The 25,295-nt window shown below is 40.2% G+C and overlaps 1 protein-coding gene across 1 annotated transcript; it reads right to left on the bottom strand.

Annotated features, from left to right (window-relative positions):
* Positions 1 to 433: 433 nt before the first annotated feature.
* PTPN11 (protein tyrosine phosphatase non-receptor type 11) lies at positions 434 to 25,198 on the bottom strand. Its single transcript, NM_204968.2, has 16 exons — positions 25,020 to 25,198; positions 20,656 to 20,778; positions 19,374 to 19,568; positions 18,070 to 18,262; positions 17,221 to 17,337; positions 16,619 to 16,732; positions 12,729 to 12,825; positions 12,099 to 12,178; positions 11,808 to 11,966; positions 10,099 to 10,230; positions 9,226 to 9,380; positions 8,734 to 8,801; positions 8,195 to 8,346; positions 5,322 to 5,434; positions 5,034 to 5,135; positions 434 to 3,905 (listed from the first exon to the last, which is right to left on the bottom strand). The coding sequence occupies exons 1-15, from the start codon at positions 25,031 to 25,033 to the stop codon at positions 5,066 to 5,068; spliced, it is 1,782 nt and encodes a 593-aa protein (NP_990299.1). The 5' UTR covers positions 25,034 to 25,198; the 3' UTR covers positions 434 to 3,905; positions 5,034 to 5,065.
* Between the last annotated feature and the right edge of the window lie 97 nt (positions 25,199 to 25,295).

Here is a 25,295-nt window from a genome sequence, read left to right as displayed (position 1 = left end):
AGCCAGAGGTAGCAGCACAGGCAGCACATGGACCTCTGGCCAATGCTAAGAACACAAGGGCAGGACACATACTCACATACATCATGCTTACTAGAAGCTGTGCTCCGCTGGTTCTCAGGAAGGACAGCTGTTCTCTCCAACAGATCTCATCACCACAACTCACAAACTATCATCTAGGCCTGAAGGTGAGTGCCCATACACCATCATTCCGGCCTGGGAGCTGGAGAACAGAGTAACTGACAAGTCATCTTAAGAAAATTATGTTTATTTCTCTTTTTTTTTCCCTTTTTTTCTTCTAAGTTCTGTTGTTTACAGATATGCTTTTATTTCTGATAATATAGCTTCGCAGCAATAAAAATCACAATGCAGCAGCAGAGCAGCTGAACTAAGACCCATAAATACCAGCACAGAAAACAATGGACAACCACCAATATTTCTATACATGAACTATTATTTTAATGTCACATTTTGACAATTGTAAATGGTCTACAGAATGTACGTGGGCAAAAGGCAAGAAGCAAGAATTTCGAAACACTAAATGAATGATAAACAGCGCATTATCAACATTTACATGATTCACATCAAATTGATGACATCCTAAATGTATTCCTTTTAAAGGATAGAGATTTTTCAATAAAATATTACAATTTCATTTAATACTCTGGTACAATACTTCATACACTGCAGGAAAAAAAAATGCAAGGTCTACTCCACCTAATAAGATCCTTTTTCATTAGTCTTTAGTACTGTAATAAAAAAATCACAATAATGTCATAAATAAACAGGCTTGAAATTATTAATTACATGTTTCACTATTTAAAAGGGAGAAATTAAAAATTAATTTGAAATAATGACAAACCAAAACCTGACAACACATCCTAGTACCAGCTGTGATTTTCTCCATCGTTACAATGAAAAAGGAAATGGGTTTTAGAGTTCCATTAGCCATATCCTGGTTAAGTGTGTTTCAGACACGTATCTTAAGAGGAAAAAGTAAAAGTTTGGTCAGGATTAATAGCAGAACCAATCAGTCCTAACAACAGCTAGCTGAAATTAAAGTGTACGCTATGAAACATTCAGTAAAATGAAGTCTGCAGCAAATTCATGCTGGCATAAAACGTTGTGCCTTAGGACTGGGTTAAAAGTTTCCCTTGTGGTATGAAGTCTTCCCTAAAAGAACACTTCAGAACTGCATCCCTTTTCCATTCCACTGATACAGCCACAGCTTGTAGATCAACGCACAAGATTTCTCTAAAAAACTCACTAGAAATACATGAAACCCACATATTCACTTATCTCCCCTAAACCAAAGGACATTTCTCTTTTTTGCTTCATCCGCAATAAAAATCCACCCATTGTTTAAAACAATTTTTTTTTAATGCTCCAAGAACGACCCCTCTCTTGCTCATGCATGAAGGGCAGGCAGGTTTTGTCTTGCAAGGTTTCCCCTTTGGCATCCAGCATGGTCCAACCTCCAGTTAGAAGCGCAGTATTTATTCCCAACCTTTCAGATTCTGCTTCTCATCAACATTCTTCCACCATATACTCCTCAGGATTAATACACATTCTGGAGTAGGAATTCCTTGGCTCCAAGGAAAAAAAAAAGAAATCCTACAGTGGCAGCTTCTAAACAGCTAAAATGAGGTTATAAGAGGCAACCTTATGTTGGCCACACAACTGATTGCTGCTTATAGAGGTCAATCTTTTAAGACATCACATTAACAGAGTTCAAAACAGTTCAGAGTCACTCAGGATCCTTCTCTGGTTTCTCTTGACTTTCACCATGACTTCGGTTTGGTACAGAACATGCATTCCACCTCGCTCTAATATATGAAGTGTAGAATTTATCCAACTCCACACCAAGTTTTAAACAAATATTGAGATTGCTGTCAATTGCTCTATGCAAATACCAACACCTCGAGCTGATCTCTGTTCAGCAGGATGAAGCTGTATGCAGGGACAGGGAAGGAGGCAGGCAATGCAGAACACATCTCACTACCAAAGGAATAGATTTCTCTCTCATCACGACAAAATTTCAGATGGAAAAGGGGAGTAAATATTATGATTAGACTATAAGGCTATGACATTAAAATGCATTATGGTATGCTGGTGACAGGAGTTCCAAAAAAAAAGAGAAAAGAAAACCCAAAGCCTCAGAAGACAAAAAAGGACAATAGGCAAAGTAACAAAATTCTGCTTAACATTAAAGAAGCACCTTCATTCAGTTCAAACAAAGTGTTCAAATATTTGATTTTGCTAAGCACTCTCAGGAAAAGGTAATGTAATCTCCCACTTAACCTTTCACAAAGCTGCATTAATTACATTCCAAGCTTTAGCATAATTTCACTAGTAAGGCCAATAATGCAATTTCATTGGCCCTGCACCACGCCTACAGCAAGTTGATGCAGTGCTCACCATCTGTACACACTGTACAGAAATGGCAATAAATCCTTAACCATGAAGTCACAGAACTTCCCCAGGAACACAGGGGAAGATGTTGGTAAGACACCACCAGTACCTACTGTTGGGGACTGGTTTTGTCACTAGTGCATACAGCTTTAAGGGGAGCTTCTGATCCAGGAAACAGGACAGAGCAAACCAAGTGAAGGAACCCAGTTACCTGGCAGCTCAACAGCAGCTCATCGTTCTGTAGTCTCACTGTAGAAGAGGGCTCCATTTCACTGACAACAATCAGAAGTGGTTTCAGATGAACATGATTTTTAATCTAATAGGAACAGCAATTTCAATGCAGCTCTGAAAGGCACTTCAGGTGGAATGGTAATAAACTCCTGTCTGATGAAACAAACCAGAACGAGCCTGCTGGCCTTGCTGTCCATTCTACCCTTTTCAACCAAGGCAGTTTCAGTGGATAACCAGCTTCTATGCACTGCTTTCCCCCACAAAACTTTAGTTTAGCCACTTACACTGTCATAAGGCCTTACTAAAACAAAACCAGAAGGCCCAGCAGCTTCCATCTCCCCAGGAGAAGGGAGAAGAGGCTTACCTTACAGTGAGGTAAGAGCCTGCATAGTGGGTTACTTGTTTCACTCTGTTTTCAGTATGCTGTTAAGGTGTCAGCATGCAAATTTTAAAATTACTCAAACTCAACGCATCCAATCTCTTGCTTAATAGATGAACACAGACAAATGAACAGAGATAGTATCCTCACAAACCACTAGGCCACCATGCCTTTGGAGAGATACAGTAAATTTCTATTTAGGGTAGAGAACATGTAAAAGAAATTTCCTTTGATAAAGGCTATCTTACATAATTACTCAAAAATAGCTCAGTCAGCCACTCAGCTAAGTAGTAATCAAAGCTATCAGTTACCACAAAAAGCACCTTCATATACTGCTCACCCTTACAAAACTCAGTCTGAGTTTGAAATGTATTAGGACTAATTTTACCATGTAGCTGATTCTACTCACACTGGTGATCCACAGTTTTCAATCAAGTATTGTTCCCATCATTATTTTACATTAGTTTAACAGATTTATATCCATATCATTGTTCTCCCACCACCCATGACAAAAAAAACCCACAATGGCTCAAATGAAAAAAAAAATCCACAAAACACCAAAACCGACTAATAGCCATATTATGAAACAAAAATACTATTTAAAAAAACACATGGATGACAGTCCGACAGTTTGCTGGATTCAAAACTGACTCTACAAAGTAGTTGTCTACATTGTAGATAGGATTTCCTTTTATTTGGAAAATGAGCAATTGTAAATCAGGCATTGGAGAGAAGAGATATAAACAATCTTTAGATGGTCGTAAGTTTTGCCTACTGTTGAAGGATTAAAACCGTAAATCAAAAAGGTACCAAGCCTTCAGAGTTCACCATTCATGTGAAACTTCTTCCATCTCTTTCTTGACCTTTTTAAAAACCATTTTCATTTCTGGAAAGAAGATGATAAAAGCAATTTAGTACAAAATAAAACAACACAAAAATAAGCTGACCGTTTTGTTCTGACATTATACAGAAGTGTTCACATTTCACTCAAGAAAGCCATAAACTCAACTGCAAATCTCAAGTCTTGATTATAAGCTGCAGGGTACTTTGGCATTAGAAGAAGAGAATGTGTATTTGAGACTGTGGACTAAGTGGAATACACGTATGTAGAAGATTGTGGACTGAACAGAAGAAGTATACTTACAGTTACTAAGAGGAATGGGGAAAATAGGATGTCTGAGGTCTTTAAAAGCACAGGCGAAAAAGATGAAAAGCTTTAGGCTAGAATCCAGGAGAAGTAAATGACTAAAGGACACCTTAAATTTGAAGCTATTCCTTTGCTGTATTCACAGCCCATTAGCCACAGTTAATAAACTTATTAGCCAATAACCAATATCTACTCAATTGACTGTATAAGTCAAACTATAAGAGCTATTTAAAATATAAAGAGAATCATAATTTTCTCTTTCAGCAAAAGCAAGGATTTAATTTTACTAATACAAACACAGTAGGACACTAACTTTGAAGATTTCATTTCTGGCTGACAATAGTTTAAAGACTTCAGTAAAAGGCTATCATATTAGATCAGTTTCACTGTTTTCTTCCAGTATCTGTTCGCACCATACAGGCGCAGCAGTAATCTTGCTCAATACATCTTTACTGAAGCTGAGCATTAGATTAAGTGTTCTTTTAATCTCTTTAGATGAACACAAATCCTTAGTATGGACCAGGAGCAAAGATCACTTAAAAGACATGAGTTCAGGCTGCAGCTCCCACTCATCATACACAACACCAGTCTCCTGAATAATAAAGACCTCCAAACCTATGCCACTGCTGAGTCAAGGGAAGAGAACAAACCACCACCACCAAGTTAATATTCTATATTGTTTTGAGAGGGTAAATATAGATGTAACTCAATCAAAATTAGCTTCTGAAATTTAAATTCCTTAAGGGTGGATGGATTACGTGCATTTCAGGCATCAGAAAATGTGGTTATAGTCTGGTTTGGTGTCTATTTTACTCAAATCACATAACTCCAGGCTGGATATGCACAGTCACTTTTGAACATACATACCTGCCCTTGCACTGAAGTCTCTGTACACGGTCTCATCTGAAACTTTTCTGCTGTTGCATCAGCCCCACATTTTCATATACTCTAGCACTATCTTCTCTCATTCTGAAATGAAACAAGTATTCACAGTCCGAGCAAACCAAGTTTGTACACTTAATAGTGTAAAATAGTTTAGTTTAAGAGCAAAGTACATGGCAGAAGTCCAAGCGCAAGTTCTGTGGTAACTCATTCAAGATCACTGAAGCTTAGCACCATTCAAAACTTTCACACCAGCATAAGAAACTAACTTACTCTGGACACGTTGGGGTTGGGGTACAGGGTGGAAGAGGGCTCTGATCCCCACTTGTCTGGTCCGATAAAGAATATTTAATGTTTGTGTATTCATGACCTTTCCTCTTACTTTTCTGTGAAGCAAAACACAGTGAAAAACCAGGTTTGAGGAAAAAGTCATTGAAGGAATATGGAAATTACACACACAGCTAACCAGATTAGTGTTTAGAAGGGTTTAGCTACGACCACCAAAGAACTCAATTCCATAGACAATACACAATATGGATAGAACCTAAAACTTGGCTTTGTTTGTTCTATGACCTAAAAAGCCTCTTTTTTCAACACTCCCCTTCCCACCACCACCTCCAGCAGAACATACCAACCTTAGAACCAGCACTCATACACAACCTCCGTCTTACTTGGCAGAAGAAACCACACTTCATTCTTTAACAGACAGCAGCAGCCAGTGCGCCTCCCACTGACCTTATTCCCATCTCAGAAATGTGGCCAAATGAGTAACAATCCTGTTTGCAAGATCTCTAATAAAATATCGTCTTAGGCCATTAGATTTGATATAAAAAGAACCCAAGCTGTCATTTGTATTCTGCAACATATGTTACAAGCTGCAGCCAATTTTGCTGGCATCCATCTAAAGATACTGAAGGCTCCAGCAAACAAAGCTATGCTAGGAAAGACAGATATGGCTTTTCTTTATTTCCAGGACAAACATTCACAACACACACACACACGCTGCAACCTACATCTAAATCAAAGCTTTACTTTAAAAAATTTTACAGAACATAGGGTTTTTGTTTCATTTTGCTTTTTAAATGCTCCAACAAGTACTATATAAGAGACATGAGTCGATCTCACAGAAGAGATTGGCAGAGTCCCTGAGGAGATTTGGCTGCTGAGTTTCCATTAACAAAGCACTGCACTGCATTTTAAATTGCAGTTTTTCAAAGCAGTCCTCTGAGACTTCAACTTTTTCTATTATTCTGCAGAACTTCTTCCCCTCTCAACCTCCCACCTATTCCTTACAAACCCTTTCGACCATGAGTCCAGATCCACTACCTGGAAGGCTAAAGCTAACAATAGGATTTAAACAAAATGCAAAGGTTCTGACCAGTGCATTTAACAGCATTATGAGTGTAAACCCCTCTCCTGCCAATAATATTCTGAAACACCAAATTAGAGCTTTTTAAATTTCTGATTCTTTTTTTTCTAATTGCATAATGAATAGCAGTTCAAAGTACAGATATTCTATACAGTGAAATCAATTAAAAGGAATCAATCAGTTCTATTACTTAAGCTGAGTGGAACAGAAAAGCCAAGATTAAGTACCTATCTGGCTACTCTTCCTCCAGCTTAATTATCCTTTCTAATTCACAGTAATAGAAATGTGGTAGAAACATGTTTCCTAGTTGTAAAACAATATACAAATTTCTGCAGGAAAAACATAGCAAGACAAATCCAATTTCCCTTTTTCCACACTTGAAAGATGACAGGCAATATCCAACACAACATTTAAGTCGAGGAACTCTTGAAGCTCTCAGCATTGCAATGCAGAAGGGAATGCTAGCAGAGAGTCCAGGAAATTACTTCTCTGAATATAAGGAACTCATGCCTGTGTGGATGGATGCAGCTATGTATACACACCCACTGCTTCAGCACAGCTCTAAGTGCTGCATGACATCACATCTTTATTTTTTCCTCCAGGATGTTACTTCCTATACTCAAAGTGTTGCTTTTATCTGAAAAGTATTATGCTGCCTTATTCCTGTGTCTGCCACTAGCCCTTAGTTCAAGACTTCATGACGTAAAGCAATGCTCTATTTCCAGTTTAGGAAACTTTTGCTCTTGTGCCTCCTGACCTAGTAATACAGTAGAGGATGAAACAACTGATCATTGTAAGAGAAATGCACTGCTGCACTCAATATCAAAACACCATTCAAAACCACATTACAGCCATCAAGAAGTTGCAGATCTACTTTATAAATGGTGGCAGCAGAAAGAGACCATATTCAAAAGCTGAGGATACAAGGCTTGCACAATCACATACAGATATGAGGAAGCTCTAAGGTGAAGTTAAACAACAAAACCAGGAAAAAAGTACACCTGAGGGATTTCATGTTCTTCACTTTGTGTCTAATCAGCATCAGAGCACACAACAGCTGTCCTGGGGAAAAGAATAAAGTCTATCCTCTGCTGAACAGTGCATCTACATTATGTTGGCAAATACTGTCACACTCCAAAGAAGCCAGAAGCCACACAGGAGTGCCATGGCTGAGCTGGTACACCCTACCTCTAAAACAGGGCTTAAATCTCACACCTGGCACTAAACTAACCATGAACATATGGCTCCCCACATCTGTCTGATGAACTGTGTATTCATCTCCTGAGCAGTAAGGCAGCAGAAGATACTGAAATTCTGAAAAATATAAGTCCCAGATGACCAGAAGTTAGGGCAGAGAATGAAAGCAACAGTGGACAGAAAGTTAGTTCTTTATCACCAAACCATGCAACTTCTGTAAAAGATGCAATGTAGAATTTCAGAGCAATGGGGTACCTGAACAGAAAGAATGAGGTGTGTGTGTGGGGGGGGGGTCTTGTGATTGCCCCTGTGTTCCAAAAGTTTTCTCATCACATTAATCACTCCTCTAGGTGGTATTGGCTGGACAATGTACTGTAGGATCACTACATGCTTTACAATCCTTTAGATCAATATACTTCATTCCACATAATTTAAGAATCCAAAACAGAGTGTTTAACACTCAAATTTGATTACCATACTTGTAGCCAAGTCTCCAAATCACAAGCAGCAAATGAGCAACTCTACTCCCTGCTCCAGTGATAACGTATTCCTACATAATTTATACTTCAGATGAATATACCTGTTCCTCTTCAATTCTGCGCTGTAGCGTTTCAATGTAGTGCTGTACTGCCATGTAAATAAATCTGTACTGTGCTTCTGTTTGAACCATTCCTGACCGTTGTGATCTCACCATCTGAATGGTCTTTGGAACATCAATATCACAGTCCACACCTACGAAATAAAAAACCCCATGAGATTAGGGACAATAAAGTAAACTGTGCTTTTGGAGAGATTGGTCTCCTCAACATATGATGAGCACACTGACAGCCACATATTCATGAAAGAGTTAAGTAATTAAATACAAATATTAACAAAAATAATGCAATCAGATTCCTAGCTAATCCTCAGCTGAAAGTTTTCATCATCCTGACCTACAGCAGGATTTCAGCACTTTGATTCCAACTAAGTCAAGAGGAATGACTGAGTCCCTTTTATGCCAAATGAGTACTCTGGAAAAAATACTAGAATCCTCTGTCAACATTTCTATTGTTTCTACTGTGATGCTCCTGTGACCTATGTCAATGTCCCAGCAGAAAACAAAAGGTTGAGGAAACCTACCTTTTTCTCTGATTATGTCAATAAGAATATCAATCACAATGAAAGTTCCTGTTCGTCCAATCCCAGCACTGTGAAAAGAAAAATAATCATTTTGCTCTGAGTAGGCACTAGAACACTAATCTAAGTTAGAAGTCCAACACTAAACAACATTAGATTTCCAGACTACAGCTAAAGACAAACCAAACTACACAAGAGAAAAGAGGCCTAAATTTTCAGAGATACAAGTAGACAGAAGTTGCAACAGCATTTTCTGTTTCTTAGTGTTTATTAACAACCTTGGATCAGACAGAACTAAAAGATCAAATGTTTCCTTGCCTTATATTAAAAGCAAAGTGAAAATTCATACATTAAAAATGAGGAGTGATATCTCATTCACAGGACGGGGGATGGTAGACTAGTATTCCCATGATCCCAAGCAATACATCATCAATAGATGTAAAAAAGAAGAATCCAACAGAACTCCACAGAAGCAGAGGCATAGTGCATCACTACCTGCAGTGGACCACAACTGGTCCTGCATCAGAAATGCTTTCTTGCTTATGGTGCACCTCCTCGAGAAAGTCCAGTACACCACCAGGGTCACTTGGGACTCCATGATCAGGCCAAGTTCTAAAATGATATTGCCAGACTGTTCTCTCTGTGTTTCCCTAGAAGGAAGATATCAACACATCAAAAAAATCCTTCTGATCAAAATCCAGCTAAGAGCATCACTTCAGCAAGGTTGAGCCAGATCAGAAGGCAGCATACACAACCTTCTGCTCAGCATCCACAGCCCTACAACTCATTTAAAGAAGGGATGGGTTTCTTTTTGGCCTGACAAGTCAATCACACTACCTGCTCCCACTGTTCCCTCTTTTTCCTCATTTAGCTGTTTCCAGTATTTCCATCTTCACCTTTAGAAGTTAGGGCAAAGCTCTGTTTCTTAACAACAAAGTGCTCTTCCCACACTAATTCACTGCGCTTCCTTCCTCATCTTACATATGTCTTCACTTAAGAGCTCTTCCTGGATTCCAGACTCCCATACAACCAGTTCCTTCTAGTACAACCACCTCCATGAAAGGGCAGATAAATGCTTAGCTAGACTAAAGTATGATTACTTAAAAGCACTTTCATGCTTCTTTCCAGACTTCCTCCAAGCTCTGTAGTCATGCATCTTCTGCCAAAAAAGTGCTCAGGTATAAGAATCCTCAATTAGCCCAAGGACAAAGAGAAAGACATATGGAGCTAAAGCTGGAACTTCAAAGAAAGAGTCAAGGCTCAATTTATTAATCTCTTAGTGCTTTTATTGATTCTTCAGAAAGAGCCTTCCTGCATTTTTTTAATTTGCAACCTCAATTAAAAGGACAGAGCTACTAACATACTTACTTGCCCAACTTTAGAAAGCTTAAGTTCTCTTAGCGTGTAGTCATGTGCTGCACTCTCCTTAACATTCCTCACACGCATAACACCATACTCCTTTAGGGAATATTCATCAGGCCAGTACTTGACACACTTACTCTGCAAGATTCAAAACAAACAAACAACATTTTAATCAAGAAGGCTGCTTTGTGAACTGGTGAACGCTTTTCTGAAGTTTTCATTTCTGAGTACATTGAAGACAACTACCAGCACCAAAAATGGACAGCATCAAATGACACATTAAAGTACATGTGAAGGGAAAGTTTCTTTTCCCTATATCAAATAGGGAATTATTTCAGAAAGAGGCATATGCAATCTCTCCTTTCAGCAGCTTTCATGATTTTAGTACCAGTTTTGCCTCAGTAGTTTCAAAGCCCTGGGATTAAAATGCAGTTACCTATATCTCCACCCAACTGCTGGTTTCAAAATATGAAGAATTTTCAAGGGAACACTGCAGCTTTATATGCTGTCTTACAATCAATACCTAACTGGCTGCAAAACAAATGCAAGCCAAAGATAAGTCATTTGTAACAGGAATGCAGCTTGGACATTTGCTTTTTCCATTGCTTAGAATCATGGAAGAAAGGGCTAACAGATCTAATTCAATCACCAAAGTAACAGAACTGCCCCCTGTAACAGGGGGCCTGATGTGTCTGTAGGCTTTGACATTGAGAGCTTTCAGCATGCTGCTTCTCTCTCCAGTTTATCTTTGGCCAGGGATGCATTCTACGCACTGAAGGATGGCTTAAAGCTATTATTACTTTCGTTTGGTTCCTGCAACAGCAGCTCCTGTTAGCCTTGTGAATGCAAGTCCACACAGACCTAGATGAGAAATGTAGTGGGTAGACAGATTCGGGTTCAAGGAACAGCGAACAGACCAAACACCAAATACTGTAGAAAAATATTTCTTATTTGCAGTGCCTAGTGCAGATTTACAAGAAAATAGGGGAACAAAAAGTTTCTTCTGCCAATAAAAGATACAGTATGAGATGCTTTGCTGTTCTTACTTTTGCCCTTCTTTCCTTATCACTGATTAAGTAATCAGATATTAAAGCATTTTACATAGCCAGAGCTCACACCAAAAGAAGTATTCAACTCTTCCAAAAGAACTCTATAATTTCTTTCTCTTCCAAGAAAAAAAAACTAAGGAAGGTGACTGGAAAAGGGTTTTCATGTGGACATTTTCATCTAGACTTCTAGTTTTTACTTAAGCAGTATCCTCTGAATTCATTTTTATACTAATAAAATTCCACAATTTGCTTTTTTAATAATGCCTACACAAACTCAGTAAGCTAAAATAAAATGGCTATAGTGCTGCTTCATGAACAGGGAATTTTCCACTTCAAGTAAGCAGAATGTTTGACTGCAGCACCTATCTTTCCAGTGTCTCATTCCCTGGGTATTCTCACAATGCAATGATTCACATTCAGTAGCTAGAATTTAATCAGACAACCCTTACAAAAGGGAGGCCTTGTGATAGAATAGGAGTGCACCCTTAATTCCCACAGGCACCAATTAACAAAGAACATTCAGCACCTTACAGAATTGAGCAGCGAGTTTCCAAAGACCATGATGGCACACCGCATTTCAGCATGAGTCAATATAACCAAGTCAGTTTAGACCCCACTTGCAGACAGATATCATGACCTCTCCAGAGACCAATTTAAGATTTTTACCTTTCCTCTTTCAACTTCTTTTGTTGTCATAACAATAACTCGAGAATTCTCCTGGAAAACCATCCTCCAAAAATCATTCACTGTATTCTGCAGGCAACCTTGAGTAGCAATGTAGCTTTTTTTTGGCTTTGAGTTGTTGCACTTGGTTTCAAACTCAGGCTAGAGACAAAAACAGTTTAAGAAATGGTGACATTTCTTCATTTTTAGAAGACTAACTTGGATTTAAAAGAGTAAGTTAAAAAGTAGGCACAGGTTGTGCCTACAAGACTCATTTAGGTGGGGCATACTTACCATAATAATGTTAGCATTGATATAGTCTGAAACAGGTTCATTTGGATCACCATCGTGCAGAACAACTCTGGTATGATCAACTGGAAGAGTATATTTATATGTTAAGCAGCTGCATCCTACAATTGTGAGCATACAGCTATTTTTAAATATGCAACCAACAGGTACATTCTTACTGCTACGTTGTGAAACTCTGCAAATCACTGCTAGAACACCCATCCCTTTTTCTGTTTCTTAAAACAAGTTTCCAGTCCATAACAACACAGATCACAAAACAAGCATTTATCTAAATCAACACAAATAGTCTCAAACACTGCTGGATTTGCACTATGCAGTTTTGTACCACAAATTAATCCTCTTAAGTGTAAGCATTCCAGTTTGCTAAATAAAAGCATCATATCCCTGCACTGTTAAGTGAAAGCTGAAGATAAATATTACAGAATCAAAATATCTGCATCTATAATGGGGAAACGTTTGAACACAGACTGGAAGCTGTATGGACTGATATTGACAACATAAAAGGACTGACCACTAAAGAGAAGAAAAAGCATACTGTTAATTAACCCTGTCTTTACCAGCTAAAATAACGAAGCACAGAAAAGTAATGGGCTTACATAAGAAATCAGTACTTACAGGGTAAAATGTTTTTGTATCTATTTTTGTTTTTGTTTTCCTGACGCTGACCTTCTTTACGGCTATAGAGAAGTTTGCATTCTTGCTGCTGTAAAGTCTGCACAAAAACAGCACGAATAACTGGTGTCAGTAAAAGCACAGAAAAGACAAAGACTGTTTCATCATCATTATAGTAATCCTTCTTCCATTAAAATGAGAGCACTTGATTATAATACCAATCAACAGTCAGAGTACGTTCCTGGGTTGCTCCATTCAGACTACACACAGCATTGCTTTCAAGGTATGAAAAGGCACTGACACAAACACAGGAACACGAGCGACAGGATTCTCTACCTGAGCAGTACTGGATTCCTCTAGGCCTTACTAGCTTTATTCCCCTCCTTCAGCTACTGCCAATCCATAGAAGTGCTGCTGGAAAGCCTCAAAACCACATCCCTGAGATCCTTGCAGGCTGCAGCCAGATCATCTCTAGGCAGCCAAAGGGGAGGAAGGAGCTTACAGAAAACCTACCAAAGCACACCAACACAAGCAGCTGTCTCAGTTTCAAAGTGAAAAGTCCTTCAGCTGAATATTAAGATATTCTTTTCTATTCCCTTAAAACCACAATAGGATGAGAATATTCAAAACACACAGATGGCATTAGAAAGCCAGAAAGCCAATTAGCACTGAGTGAAACAACAGTACTTTGTAATTTGTGCTTTACTTTTCACAGGAAAGGTAATTAACCCTCTAAGTGAATCCTTTTCACAGGCACAGCTGCTACAAAGCTGGCTGACAAATAAGGATAGGCCAATACACCTGGGAGCAAAATGTGACTCCATTTCTCCTGTTGACACAAGGCTATTTCACTAAACCAGTACACCCAACATATTTTGCTCAGATTTCTCACATTACCATGCTGGTGGATTGGGGAGGTGTTCGGTAACTACCTACGTGGTTATCCATAAATCATCCTAGTGCAGAAGCAATAAATCTGCATGGGGATTTCTCCCATTGGCAAGGCCCTAATTTCTCAGTGTCCGGTTCCCAATTAATAATGACAGGGACAACAGTAATTCCATACTTCATAGCAGCAGTATTTAGTAGCAAATCCACATACTTGCAATGAAGCCAAGGGGACAAGAATCTCTATGCTTTTGCTCCAAGTTTTAATCTCAAAAGCAGTATTGGTCTGACTAAAAGAAACACTCTGGCTTTGGAAGCTGCTCTGTTCACTAACACCACCTTAATATTCCTTCACAGATTACTTTTACTTTAAAGCTCAGGCACGTCAGGCACATTTGCTCACTTCTATTTCAGTCTGTGTTATCATTACCACCTCACTTAGTGACCTTGGACAGTTAAGCTCATCCTAAAGACAGGGAATCCAAAGAACAAAAACAACACAGCTGTGAGGTTTCACATACATAATGCACAGAAAGATATACTTACAAAGCATTTCTTGTTTGCAGTAAGCTCAACTCTTGTCATAATGCAAGTCTTTTAACTGCCATTATCACAGAGCACCTTTGTATAATATTAACACTTTTGAGTCTCTGCAAAGTGAAATGCCAAGCAAAGAACCAAAAGCTAAACTTTGCTAGCAGGTTAAAAAATGGAAATAACTGCTTTGATACTAACTTTGAACATCTTTACTTCATACAGTTAATGGTTACTGCTTTGAGCATCCCTGATGAACAATCCATGAGCAGCAAAGACTTCTAACAAGCTGGTTATGAGATGTACACAATACAACAATAAATCTGGTACGGAGTCCTCAATTTCTCTACACCACTCAAACACAAAGCTCTCGAGTCACTTTCCAGAAGCAGAAGTGTTACGAAGACTGTCACCATTTCTGTCTAACACTTAACAGGACAAGAGGCACATTCTTCAATGTGCCTAAAGACAAGTAATTTACAGCTACCATCTGGACTGCCAAAGCACAACAGGGCATGAAGAGATCCACAGACAGCCTGGAGATTGCCCCCTGCCTCCTCCCACCAGGACTGGCAGCCATAGCTCACCTGAGATGAATGAGAAAACATGGCATTAAAACTGCAGCATTCAGGCTAAGAACAACTCTGCAGCCCTTGGTCAAGGCCAGGTATTAAGGTGAGAAAGAAGAGGAAATGTAATACACTGTTTACAATTACCACCCCTACCAGCTGTGATCTCACTATCCTACATTCCAACAAATTTACACAGGAATTTGTTACATCTTTGTAAAACTCAATGGTTTTTCACGGTTTTATTTTTCAACTCCCACTAAAAGTCTCAGAGCAGACTGCAGAGCTAATGAGTGTGTCTGACCAGAAATGCGTTTCTTCAAGAATGGTGCTTTGCAAATCCATCACTTTTCAAGAAGTTTCTCAAAATAGCATCACATCCAAAATCTGCCTCTTTGTCAAAGATCTTGGATCACAAGACTTTCCAGTTTCCTGTTGCCATCTGCTGGTAGAGTTCCACAATTCACTACGAAGTGAGTGACATAAGTCTCTTCATTATAACAAAGTCATGACCAAAGCTTTTGGCTATGATCATCATGCAGTTTTTAAGTCAATCCAATTGTCAGAAAACTGTTAGGATGCAGCAGTCACAGGGACAGAAACAAAGGAAAGAATCTGCTTACCCTTGGAAAGCCTCAAGTATGCAGAGATCTCCAGCAAGATCCCCTTGCTTCCAATGCCAACCCTCAAATGAGATCCAGGCAGGGGTGGATCCTGGCTCCACCCCTTCTGATCACTCAGGTACAGTGCATACACCTGAGCTCCCCCGGGTTGGCTCTGCCTTCCCATCAGGTGCTCAATCACTGGTTCAAGCCATGACTTGCATTTCTACTACACTAAACTCAACTAGTTTGGAATACATTTCTGGTGCTCACACTTCATTTTCTCTACTTCAGAAATAACTAGGTTTGGAAGTAGATAGAGCTGAAACTATGCAACTCCCTGAAATCATTAGGAACTCAAAGGAGGACAAAGCTGGGCTAGCAGGGCTGTGTAATACAAAGGGTACATGGATAAGAGAGAGGAAAAGCACTGCAACCTTCTGGGAAGGAAGTGGATTTCTACGGACGGAAATTAAAACATCCAAACAAAAGTAAATCTCGAAGAGCCCAAGGAATACATATAATCAATATGGCCTCATCTCAGACCCTGCTTGTGAGGGCTGTCTCTTCACAACAGTTTTCTTTAAGATCCCCCAAAAATGGCTACCAAAGGAGCCACAAACTCAAGAGCAAAAGCACATATTAACTGAGAAATCCCACTGAACCCTCCTTGCAGCAATGACACCCAGCCTCCTAATCACAACAGAGTCCAAATCAAAACATCCCACTGCACTGGGTGAAGCAACAGAAAGCATGGCCTAATTCCCTTCATATGCAAAACACACGTTCCAACTGCATCAGACACTGCTATCATACTGCTTCCCAGTCACCACAGGCTAGGAATAGTCAACATAGTTAACAGAGGCTAGGAATTGGGTCTTTGCCTCCAGAAATAAAAATCCAGCCTACAGACCTCTCCCTGCACACATGGAGAAAAGGGACCCAGGACTGAAGTCCAACTGATTGTCCTGGTGGGCCAGATATGGTGCCAGTTATAGGAAGGCTCCCTCATGATGGAAAGGATAACAGGAGGAAATGCACTTAGGTCAGAATGAACATCAAAGCTTGTAATTACCTCTCAGTTAGGAAAAAGAGCAAATGTTTCCATCATTTTATTAGCAAACACAGGAATGGAACTGGTAAGTTTTAACACATTATGTACCTGACACAGGAGAAGGGAGCAAAAGCCAGGATCTGAAGCGATGGAAGTAGAGCCAAGCTATCGTCAGAAGGCAGTAACAAACCTCTTTGAAATACTACAGAGATTCAATACCATAACATAGGAAATACAATGAAGTACCTCAAATTCTTCCCAGAAGCCCTGCTTGACTTTATCTGTAGTCTCCGCTAGCTTGCTTAGCTCTCGCACTCTGCTTTCAATCTCTGCAGCATTAATACGGGTGGTATTCAGGGGCTAGGAAGAAAAATATTAAAGGTAGAACAGGGACAACTGAAAAGACAGTTAAAAACCACAAATTCCCAACACTAAGTATACATTATATAGGCAATTCCAAGATCCAAGACTCCACTATTTATACAATCTGGTGGCAGTGAGGGAAGAGAGGAAGGAAGTATGGAACAAATGCTTTTGGATAAAGTTTCACAGTTGTTCTTAATAACTTGTCTCATCTGTGGACTAGTCTTGCAATCCCTATGGATCACAATGAAGTTACAAGAAGTTCTACATGCATCACAAAGAAAGTCCGCTCTTCACCAGCAGCAAAAAATTATTCCAGTTTAGACTTGCATGACTTTATCAACCAGTTTCATGAAGTTTCCTTCCTCATTTTCACTTTTCAAAAGGAAAGTTACGGTGTCGCACAGAACACAGGGAAAAGCCCACTCTTCCCCAACAATATACATTGAAATTAAAATTTAGTGATGTTCTCTCCATTCACTCACCTGCTTGAGTTGCAATACTGTGCCCAAAGTTTCTACCATAGGGTTCTTCTTATAATGCTCCACTAGATCTGTCAGAGAGTCAAACTTCTCCCCTCCACCAACATCATATTTTAGATCCTTAAAAGACAGATTGTCAGTCATCAAAATAAACTTCAAGTCAAGTCTGCATTGATACAATATTTAGGCTATACAACATAAGAGAAATTCTTTCAAACTACACGTAGAAAAAGGCAATAAAACTCTTCTGCTAGTAGATGGTAGGCAACAAGAAACACATTAGGGAGGACAACATTCTCTTTTCCATCTCTAAACTGTTTCTTTTACTGCATTTGAGTTTTTTATACAATTAATTGTAACAATTACAATTTTAAGTAATTAAAACAAAAGTCACAGATTCGAGTATTTAACAGCAAGCCATTGTTATAGACAAAAATATCTAAAGACTATAACTTAAATATTTGTCCAATTACTCCTGTCTTTATATCATCTATACAGGAGACAGCAACTCACTTAAGAAGGTTCCTGAACATTAAAAGCTCCATCAGCAAAAGGCTTTAAGACAGACTTCTGATGCAATCAAAAGCAAATCTATTAAAAGGCATTTGACAGCACAGTATAGGATGACACTATTAAGTCAGGCAAGGAATCAAAAAATAACGCTAACAGAATTTTGAAGCTATCAAATTAGTCCATTTGATCAACCAGATGATGTATATCACACATACAGCACCACAGGGAAAAGTGGAAATACATTCATGACTCTAGTGAAGTGCAGAAAGGCCCTGCTGTTAGAATAAGCCCTCTGCCCATAGAAGCAGTACTGTTAAAGAAGCTCCTGCTTCATCATACCTGGCAGTGAATCATGACATGTGTCACTTTAGATTTCCCATCATTACTCTCTCCTTTATCATCTCCTGTCCGGACAGAAAGAACAAAGTCCCCAGGGTGGCTTTGACTCTCACGCACAAGAAAGCTTCCATGTTTTCCTTTTTCTGTTAATAGTTTTTCAGCTTCTCTTCCAGAGAGATGCCCATGAAACCACCTTTAAATAAAGATAAACAGCACCATAATAGTCATTCCAGCCATGGTTGAATCTACTTGGTATAAAAAGTTATTACAAAGTAAAACACTAAACTATACACTGAATGAGTCCAGGTCTACAGAAAGGTTCATAGTTTATAATAACCTCTTGGAAGTGTACGTGTACATAAACACGAGCAACTGCAGAAACACTTCAAAGCAGGCACTTCCACAAGCCCTGAAATTTGCATTTTATGCAAGCTTCAAACAAAGCTTTCATTTGGATCCTGTACAGCAGTACAAATGAATTCCCTGATGTCCGATAAATACAAGTTCATACAGCAACTTTCTCCTCAGCAGTGTCATCTACTCTTGGTCTGTTACCTTCATGAGGGTATACTTTCCCAGTAATGCTCTGGGAACTTAGTACCTTTGAGACCTTACTCTTCCATCACATTAGGAACTGAGCAGGATAAATCACATAAATGCAATAATTCTCCCCACAGCCATTAAATACAAGCCATACTGAGGAATGAGAGAGTTTAATGTTTTCCTTTTTTCTTTCCCCTCTCTCCCCAGTTCTGAGAATAAACTGACATCTACTGGCCACAGAAGTTCACTTCCATCATGCACAGACTTCCTCAGCATGACAAAAGTTTCAGATGCTCCTTTTTAGCCATGCTCATAAAACCATCAGTTTGAGCAATTTAAGGATTTGCAGGCCATTTACTTTCTTAAACATATGTCCATTGCTGGGAAAAAAAAAAAGCCATGTATAAGGTTAGGCACAGAAATATTACTGCAAGGAATTCCAAGGCATAACAGCTTCAGAGAACACTAGGAGAAATTCTATAAATCTTTCTCCCAGTAAAGACCAAAGGAACTTTGTCCTCTTTCCCTGTATTCTATCATGCCAGGAGGAAAGCTTCAAGATCTATTTTGTTCAGAACAGATTATTTTACCTTTAACCACATTTATTTAGACAACTTTGCAAGTAATCTCACTGAATTCAGGGGGATTAGCTTTAGTGTACTAGTGACTACCCTCCCACCAAATAGAAGCAGAGCCTATGGGGATAGCATGCACTTATTAAGAAGCACATGGATACTGAGGTTTTCACCACCATTTCTGACCTTTCTGAAGTAGGATCAGCACAGTTGAGTGGATATTTCAACTCTATCACATCTCCATTCTTTTCTTTGAGCTGCCCATGATGTTCCATATAATACTGGACTAACTCAGCCAATGTAGCAAACTTCTCTCCTCCATAGAGGTCATAGTAGTCTCCTGTGTTCTGGATCTTGATGTGGGTGACAGCTCCAGTTCGCCTAATGTTTGAAACAAAGGAAGAAACCATGCAAGTCAGCTGATTTCCAATAAACCACTTCTATACTCAGAGTTCTGTTTTCACAGTTGGAGAAATTCAGACTTACTTTTGCATCACTTTCCAAATGAAATACGGCAGAACAGCTGATCTAGTGCATATTTCTGAGATATATTTCAGCCACATCTTGGTGGCTTGCAAGAAGGGGAAGGGGCTGCCCAACAGTTAGGAAGAATAAGAAAAAAATTAACAATAATTGTGTGTCAAAGGGATTCTCTAAGCCAGAGTAAGCTGCAGGGTCCTGTGGTCTGCAACAGAAATTCCCTGGACCCCCCAGAATTGCATTCATAAGCACAAGGGGTGGAAGGGTGAGGAAAGAACTCAGCTTTCACAGGACACCCATCAGAGCTTGTTTGCTGCTTTTGCTAGACTTTCACACTAATTTCTAGGATCTCTCTTTTATTAAAACGTAAACCATTTAGTCCTGGAGTTTCTGGTATTAACAAAGTACAGCTCCCCGAAAGAGGCCCCATCTGTTAAACAGGGCCCATTATCTCAAAGGTATCCCAGTAGTACCATTCTTATCACCAAACCCACTTTTCCTTTTTCCTTTATCTACTTCCTCTTGCTCTCCTTTCCTTGTCCCTACCACTACACACGCACTGACAGTGGGATAAGTGTTACAAAAGGTCCGGTTTGGAACAGCACCACAGTTGACCTTAAAGACTTGCTGACTTTTCCTACGAGAAAAAAGTCAGGATAGCATTTCCTTGCAAGTGTTTGATCAGCAATTCAGATAACCTCTGCTACTCTCAAATGGTTATCAAATAGATTTTTAAAGGGCACATGGTAATTCAATTATTAATTTACTTCTGCTTCCCCCTAACTTTTCCATCTCTACAATATCTCCAAACTGCAGATTCCCCAAGTTGGGTAAAGGTACTTAAGGAACTTCTTCAGGGAAAACGTAGAGGGGGGAAGAGATGAGATCTATGCATTATTTCATCTCTTACAAATCATTTATCACTCTTTCTCCAAAGAACAGCATCAAATGAACACCTTGGGAAGAGAGACAGAACATTTAAACATACCTAACAGAGAGTGTGAAGTCTCCTGGGTTACTTTTGCTGGGCCGTGCCAGAAAACTGCCATCAACTCCTCTTGTTAACAGTAGATTTTCTGCCTCCACCCCAGTGATATTTGGATGAAACCATCTACATGAGGTTAAAAATAAAGAGAGCAAACAAGTAAATAGAAGAGTCTCATTTTCAAAGTTAATCTACGTGACAAAACTAAACAGAACTACACAGCTGTTTCAAAACAGTACTGAATTTTTGCTCTAAAATTAATAAGAATTGCTATCTAAGTAAAACATATCAATAACTCTTTTTATATTGCACTGCTATTTTCTATATTGGTAAGAGATTCTTTGCAAGTCAAAAAGCTATACCTATACACATTCAGACTGTGTAGACTACAGTGCTATCAAAGAAAGGTACACAACAGAAACAGATGGAATCATGCATTTTCCATACACGAAGACAAGACACTCAGAGACACTGAAAGACAATCAGGAAAAATACTTAAAACAAACCAAAGTGACATCAGACAACATTTTAAAGGTTGAAATTTAAACTGAACCTCATCCTTTAGCACACAGGTTGACCACCAGCCAAGAAGGGTCTCCACTTGAGGACAACCTGCTCAGCTACTCAGGCTCCTTCCACCCCAAGGGCACAGGGTGCTGACTGCTGCCAGACACCAGATTGCCACTCTGCCTTCTGAATACCATTGGCAATTTCCCACCCAAACGTACCACGCTTAAATACAAACATCCAGGAACCCCATATTGATATTCACCACCCACAAGCGGTCTAATGAGTGACTAATATAGTGCCCTGCCAAAGGAGAGCTGTATATGGTCTACATCTAAGAAGCTCAGTGTCCCCACCTATGGCATTAACTTATTCTTAGCCATTCAGTTAACGCGTCTGCGATTCCTCTTATCTGTAATTGAGGAATTTTATTGCTCTCCTACAGAACTCTAAGAGCGCAATGAACTGTAAGCTACACCTCTGTTGCAGATGGACTTCTTAATGAGAATGACAGAATGGCTTAGGTTGGAGGAAACTAAGATCATCTACTTCCAACTCACTGCCATGGAATGGTTGCCAAGCAAGGCGTGATTTCAGGCAACAAACTGTAGAATAGAAATAACTTAAAAAAAAAAAAATCACCACAAGGGCCAGGGACAGAGATGCAAACACAGCAACTCAGAACTGCTTCAGTGGTTTGGTTGGACTTTCGTTTGGTGATTCAGTGATCTCCTTCATTCTGCAGCTCTGCTGTGAATCGGGCACTAGGCAGGGCACAGTGAAAAGGCACATCCACATCTGCAGAAAGAACATGGGCTGCTCCTCTATACAGAGCGTTCTCAGCTGCTCCAAAGCAAAGCGTGAGGACAAGAAGCCTGCAACTAATCTCACTGCGGTTGTAAAGATGCTATGTCTAAAAAAGTTACATAGCACTTCTGATATTCAAAATTTCATGGTAAATTGCTCTAACAGCAAATAGAGCATGCATCTAATTTTAGGGTTATGACTTCATTGTTTCGATTGGTTCAGCAATTCTTTCTATCCTGAAAAGCAGACAACATTCCTACCAAGCCCTTACCTGGCCTGTTCCATTCAGACACAGCATCTCATGCAAACATCCTGGGAGTTTTAGAGATACCAGAATATCCAAATGAGAATCAAGATTACCTATGTACAACTTCATTTCAGAAGTAAACGATTTCTCTTGTTAATCTTGCTTTTTAACTAATTAAGGATATCCTGCTTGCACCAAGAAAGCCTAGAGAACACTGTCGTATATCTAAGTGGAGATAAAGAAAATCAAACCTATGCACCACGGGGCTTGAAAAGAATATATTAAAAAATACTTCCAAGCTATTACAGCAAATGGAAAAGAATCAATACATCCTCCACTTATCTAACAGCCACTTGAAGGTCAAGAACAGTTCTCTTTCAGTGCGGTTATCACAAGAAATGTTGCACAAGCATCAGTGCCTGGGATTAATTGATCACTAAATAACAACTAAAGGAGATGACAGTATATTTACCACACTTCCAGCCTCAACATTATTACTTCCATTAGGGGGAAAGCAACCACAATGGCGTAGCAACATTCTGAACAGTTAATAAGCAATTTCAATACACATGGAATTCAAAAGATACCTTTGCTTGTCTCTAAATTTATGCCTATAAACATAAAAAAGGAGAAATTATTGGGACCAATCCTACAGATTTATTATACTTTGTCACTCCATGAAGTTCAATAAATATAATACCTTCTGTACCTCACCCTAAACCTTAATGCACCTGGAAGTAACTGTACACAAGCTGTTAAAAATATGAAATAAGCATAGATACACTCCCACTCAAGATGGCAAAAAGTTATAAAGTACAGCAAAAGAAAAGCTACATCTGGGAGACTGAGGGCTTTATTGCACTTTATGTAACTTTTGTTCTAGTGGTAACTCATTCTCCTGCTCTCTCATCCTTGTATTTTTGGCTTTGTGTAGGAAGATGCATTTGTCAGCCACCCCAAATAGAAAAATGGGGGTGTTAGTGATCTCGGTTAAACGGTTCCGGACCGGTGATTGAGATCTCTTCATTTGAAGTGCTGCCATCACATGTGTGCTTTTGAACCTTGAGGCTGCATCCCTTCCAAAACTGGAGGAGAGAGCGAAGGGGGCTGCAGGCACAGCTATCAGTAACATAACCCCCATAGAGGACTTTCTCCTATGCTTCCTTTTATAGGGATGGAATGCATTTTAGACTTATTTTCTGCTTTCCTCTTCCAATCTCTATTATGAGCAGGTGCAGAGGCTATCCCAAGTGAAGGGCATCACAGCCAAGAGGTACAACCAAAAAAACCAACACACATACATGTAAACCCATACTCTAATTAAACCAACTGTGCCACTATGCACAGAATACTCCATGCAGCAATTCCACTTTGGGGGTTCAGCAGCAGACCACCCCAAGTCACCTGTTAGCTTACAGAAAGGCAAAAATGTTAGCAGAAAAGCAGCCACAGGAACAGTTGGGAGTCATTTACAAAAGCAATGGATATTAACTAAGCAAAAAACCTTCTGCTGAAAACTGTGACATGGCAGAAAACATAGCACTGCTATTTTATCATCATTTTTTAAACAAGCATACATGTGCATTTTGCACAGTGAAGAAAAAGTAAGCAGAATCTGTGCTTCACAAGTCCAACGCTGCCAGCAGACTTTTATCAAATTGAAGAGACAGAGGAAAGAAAAAATCAATACATTTTTCCACACAGTGACTGAGCTTTTCCAATCACCTTTTCAAATGCAGGAGAGATAAAAATCAGCTCTGGGTCTCAGCATCTGTAGAGGTGGTGACTGGGAGCCTAATTATTCCTATTTATAGGCCCACAGACTTATATTTTTCAGTCTCAAATTAAAATACAAACTTCTCTGACAGCAAGAATGCCAACAAGTGCTTCTGAAAGGCACTGCACACCAGTCCCAATGTGTAGGTGGGAGCAGGCACAAAACCCAGCATGCTCTGCAGATCCCACACACACCTGAGATCCAAAAGCTGGGCTCAGCTACAGCCCAAATGAGAATAAATTGACCTCACTGCACCAAGGTAAGCAGAACAAGGGAGAGGGCAACCCAGTGTTGAAAAACTCCATGGAATCAGAGAACAGTTTGAGTAGGAGGGGACCTTAAAGCCCATCAAGTTCCAGCCCCTGCCATGGGCTGGGTGCTCCCACCAGCTCAGACTGCCCAGGGCCCATCCATGATTTGGGGCACCTTCAGGGATGGGGCACCCACAGCTTTGGGCAGCAGTGCCACAGCCTCACAATCCTATAGAGAATTTCTTCCTAAATTGCCCTTTTGCCCTATCACTATTAGACAGTATAAAAACCCACTTCCCCTGCATATAGCAACCCTCAAGCACTGGAAGGCTGCAATGAGATCTCCCCAGCACCTTCTCTTCTCTAGACTGAGCAGCCCTCAGCCTTCCTTTGTAGGCGAGGTGCTCCAGCCCTCCAAGCACCTCACGGCCCTCCTCTGGACCCACTCCAACAGCTCCACATTACTGCTGTGCTGGAGGCCCCAGGCCTGTGCACAGCACTCCAGGTGGGGCCTTAAAGCTCACAGCACCCTCGCTCCACTGCCCCTCCTCTACTTAAAGAGATGCATCAACTTTAAGAGCAGGCAGGTTAGACAATAAGAAGGAATACAACGTCCACGTTACCACAGCAATTCCCTTTAAGAGTTTACCTTAACCCAGAGAGAACAGCGGAAAGCAGACAAATACCGCATACTGCAGGCAGAGAAAAGAAAACCCTTCAGCCCCACACCGCCCACCCCCCCACACGCACCCCAACGCCGGGCTTACAGCCGCCTCACCTCCGCGATGTCATTTTGCCCGGCGGGTCGCGGTGCCCCCCACCGCCCCGCAGCCGGCCGCCGGCTCACATGGGGCCCCCAGACCCCCTCAGCACAGCACACTACTCGCGGCCTATGGGCGCCCTGAGAGGAGCGCGAACAACTGCGGCCTGAGAACCCCAGAACGCACAGAGCGCGGCGCGGCCCGCCCTATGTCACCGCTGACGTCATCACCGCGCGTCACACCGCCTCAGAGAAAGAAGTCCTGGCCCTCCCGGACTTTAATTCCCAGCGTGC

Source organism: Gallus gallus, chromosome 15 (assembly GCF_016699485.2).
Source record: "Gallus gallus isolate bGalGal1 chromosome 15, bGalGal1.mat.broiler.GRCg7b, whole genome shotgun sequence".
NCBI classification, from domain to species: domain Eukaryota; kingdom Metazoa; phylum Chordata; class Aves; order Galliformes; family Phasianidae; genus Gallus; species Gallus gallus.
Note: the sequence above shows the minus strand (reverse complement) of the source record. Positions and strands in the feature narration are given on the sequence as shown.

Bases quoted from the DNA above. Each gene is read 5' to 3' on its own strand.
- PTPN11 (NM_204968.2), bottom strand. The intron at 12,179-12,728 runs GTAAGTACTGAT...ATACTCTTCCAG, and splicing joins ATACAAAAACATTTTACCCT to TTGATCATACCAGAGTTGTT. The intron at 5,136-5,321 runs GTAAGTTAGTTT...GTTTCATTTCAG, and splicing joins CCAACCCCAACGTGTCCAGA to AATGAGAGAAGATAGTGCTA.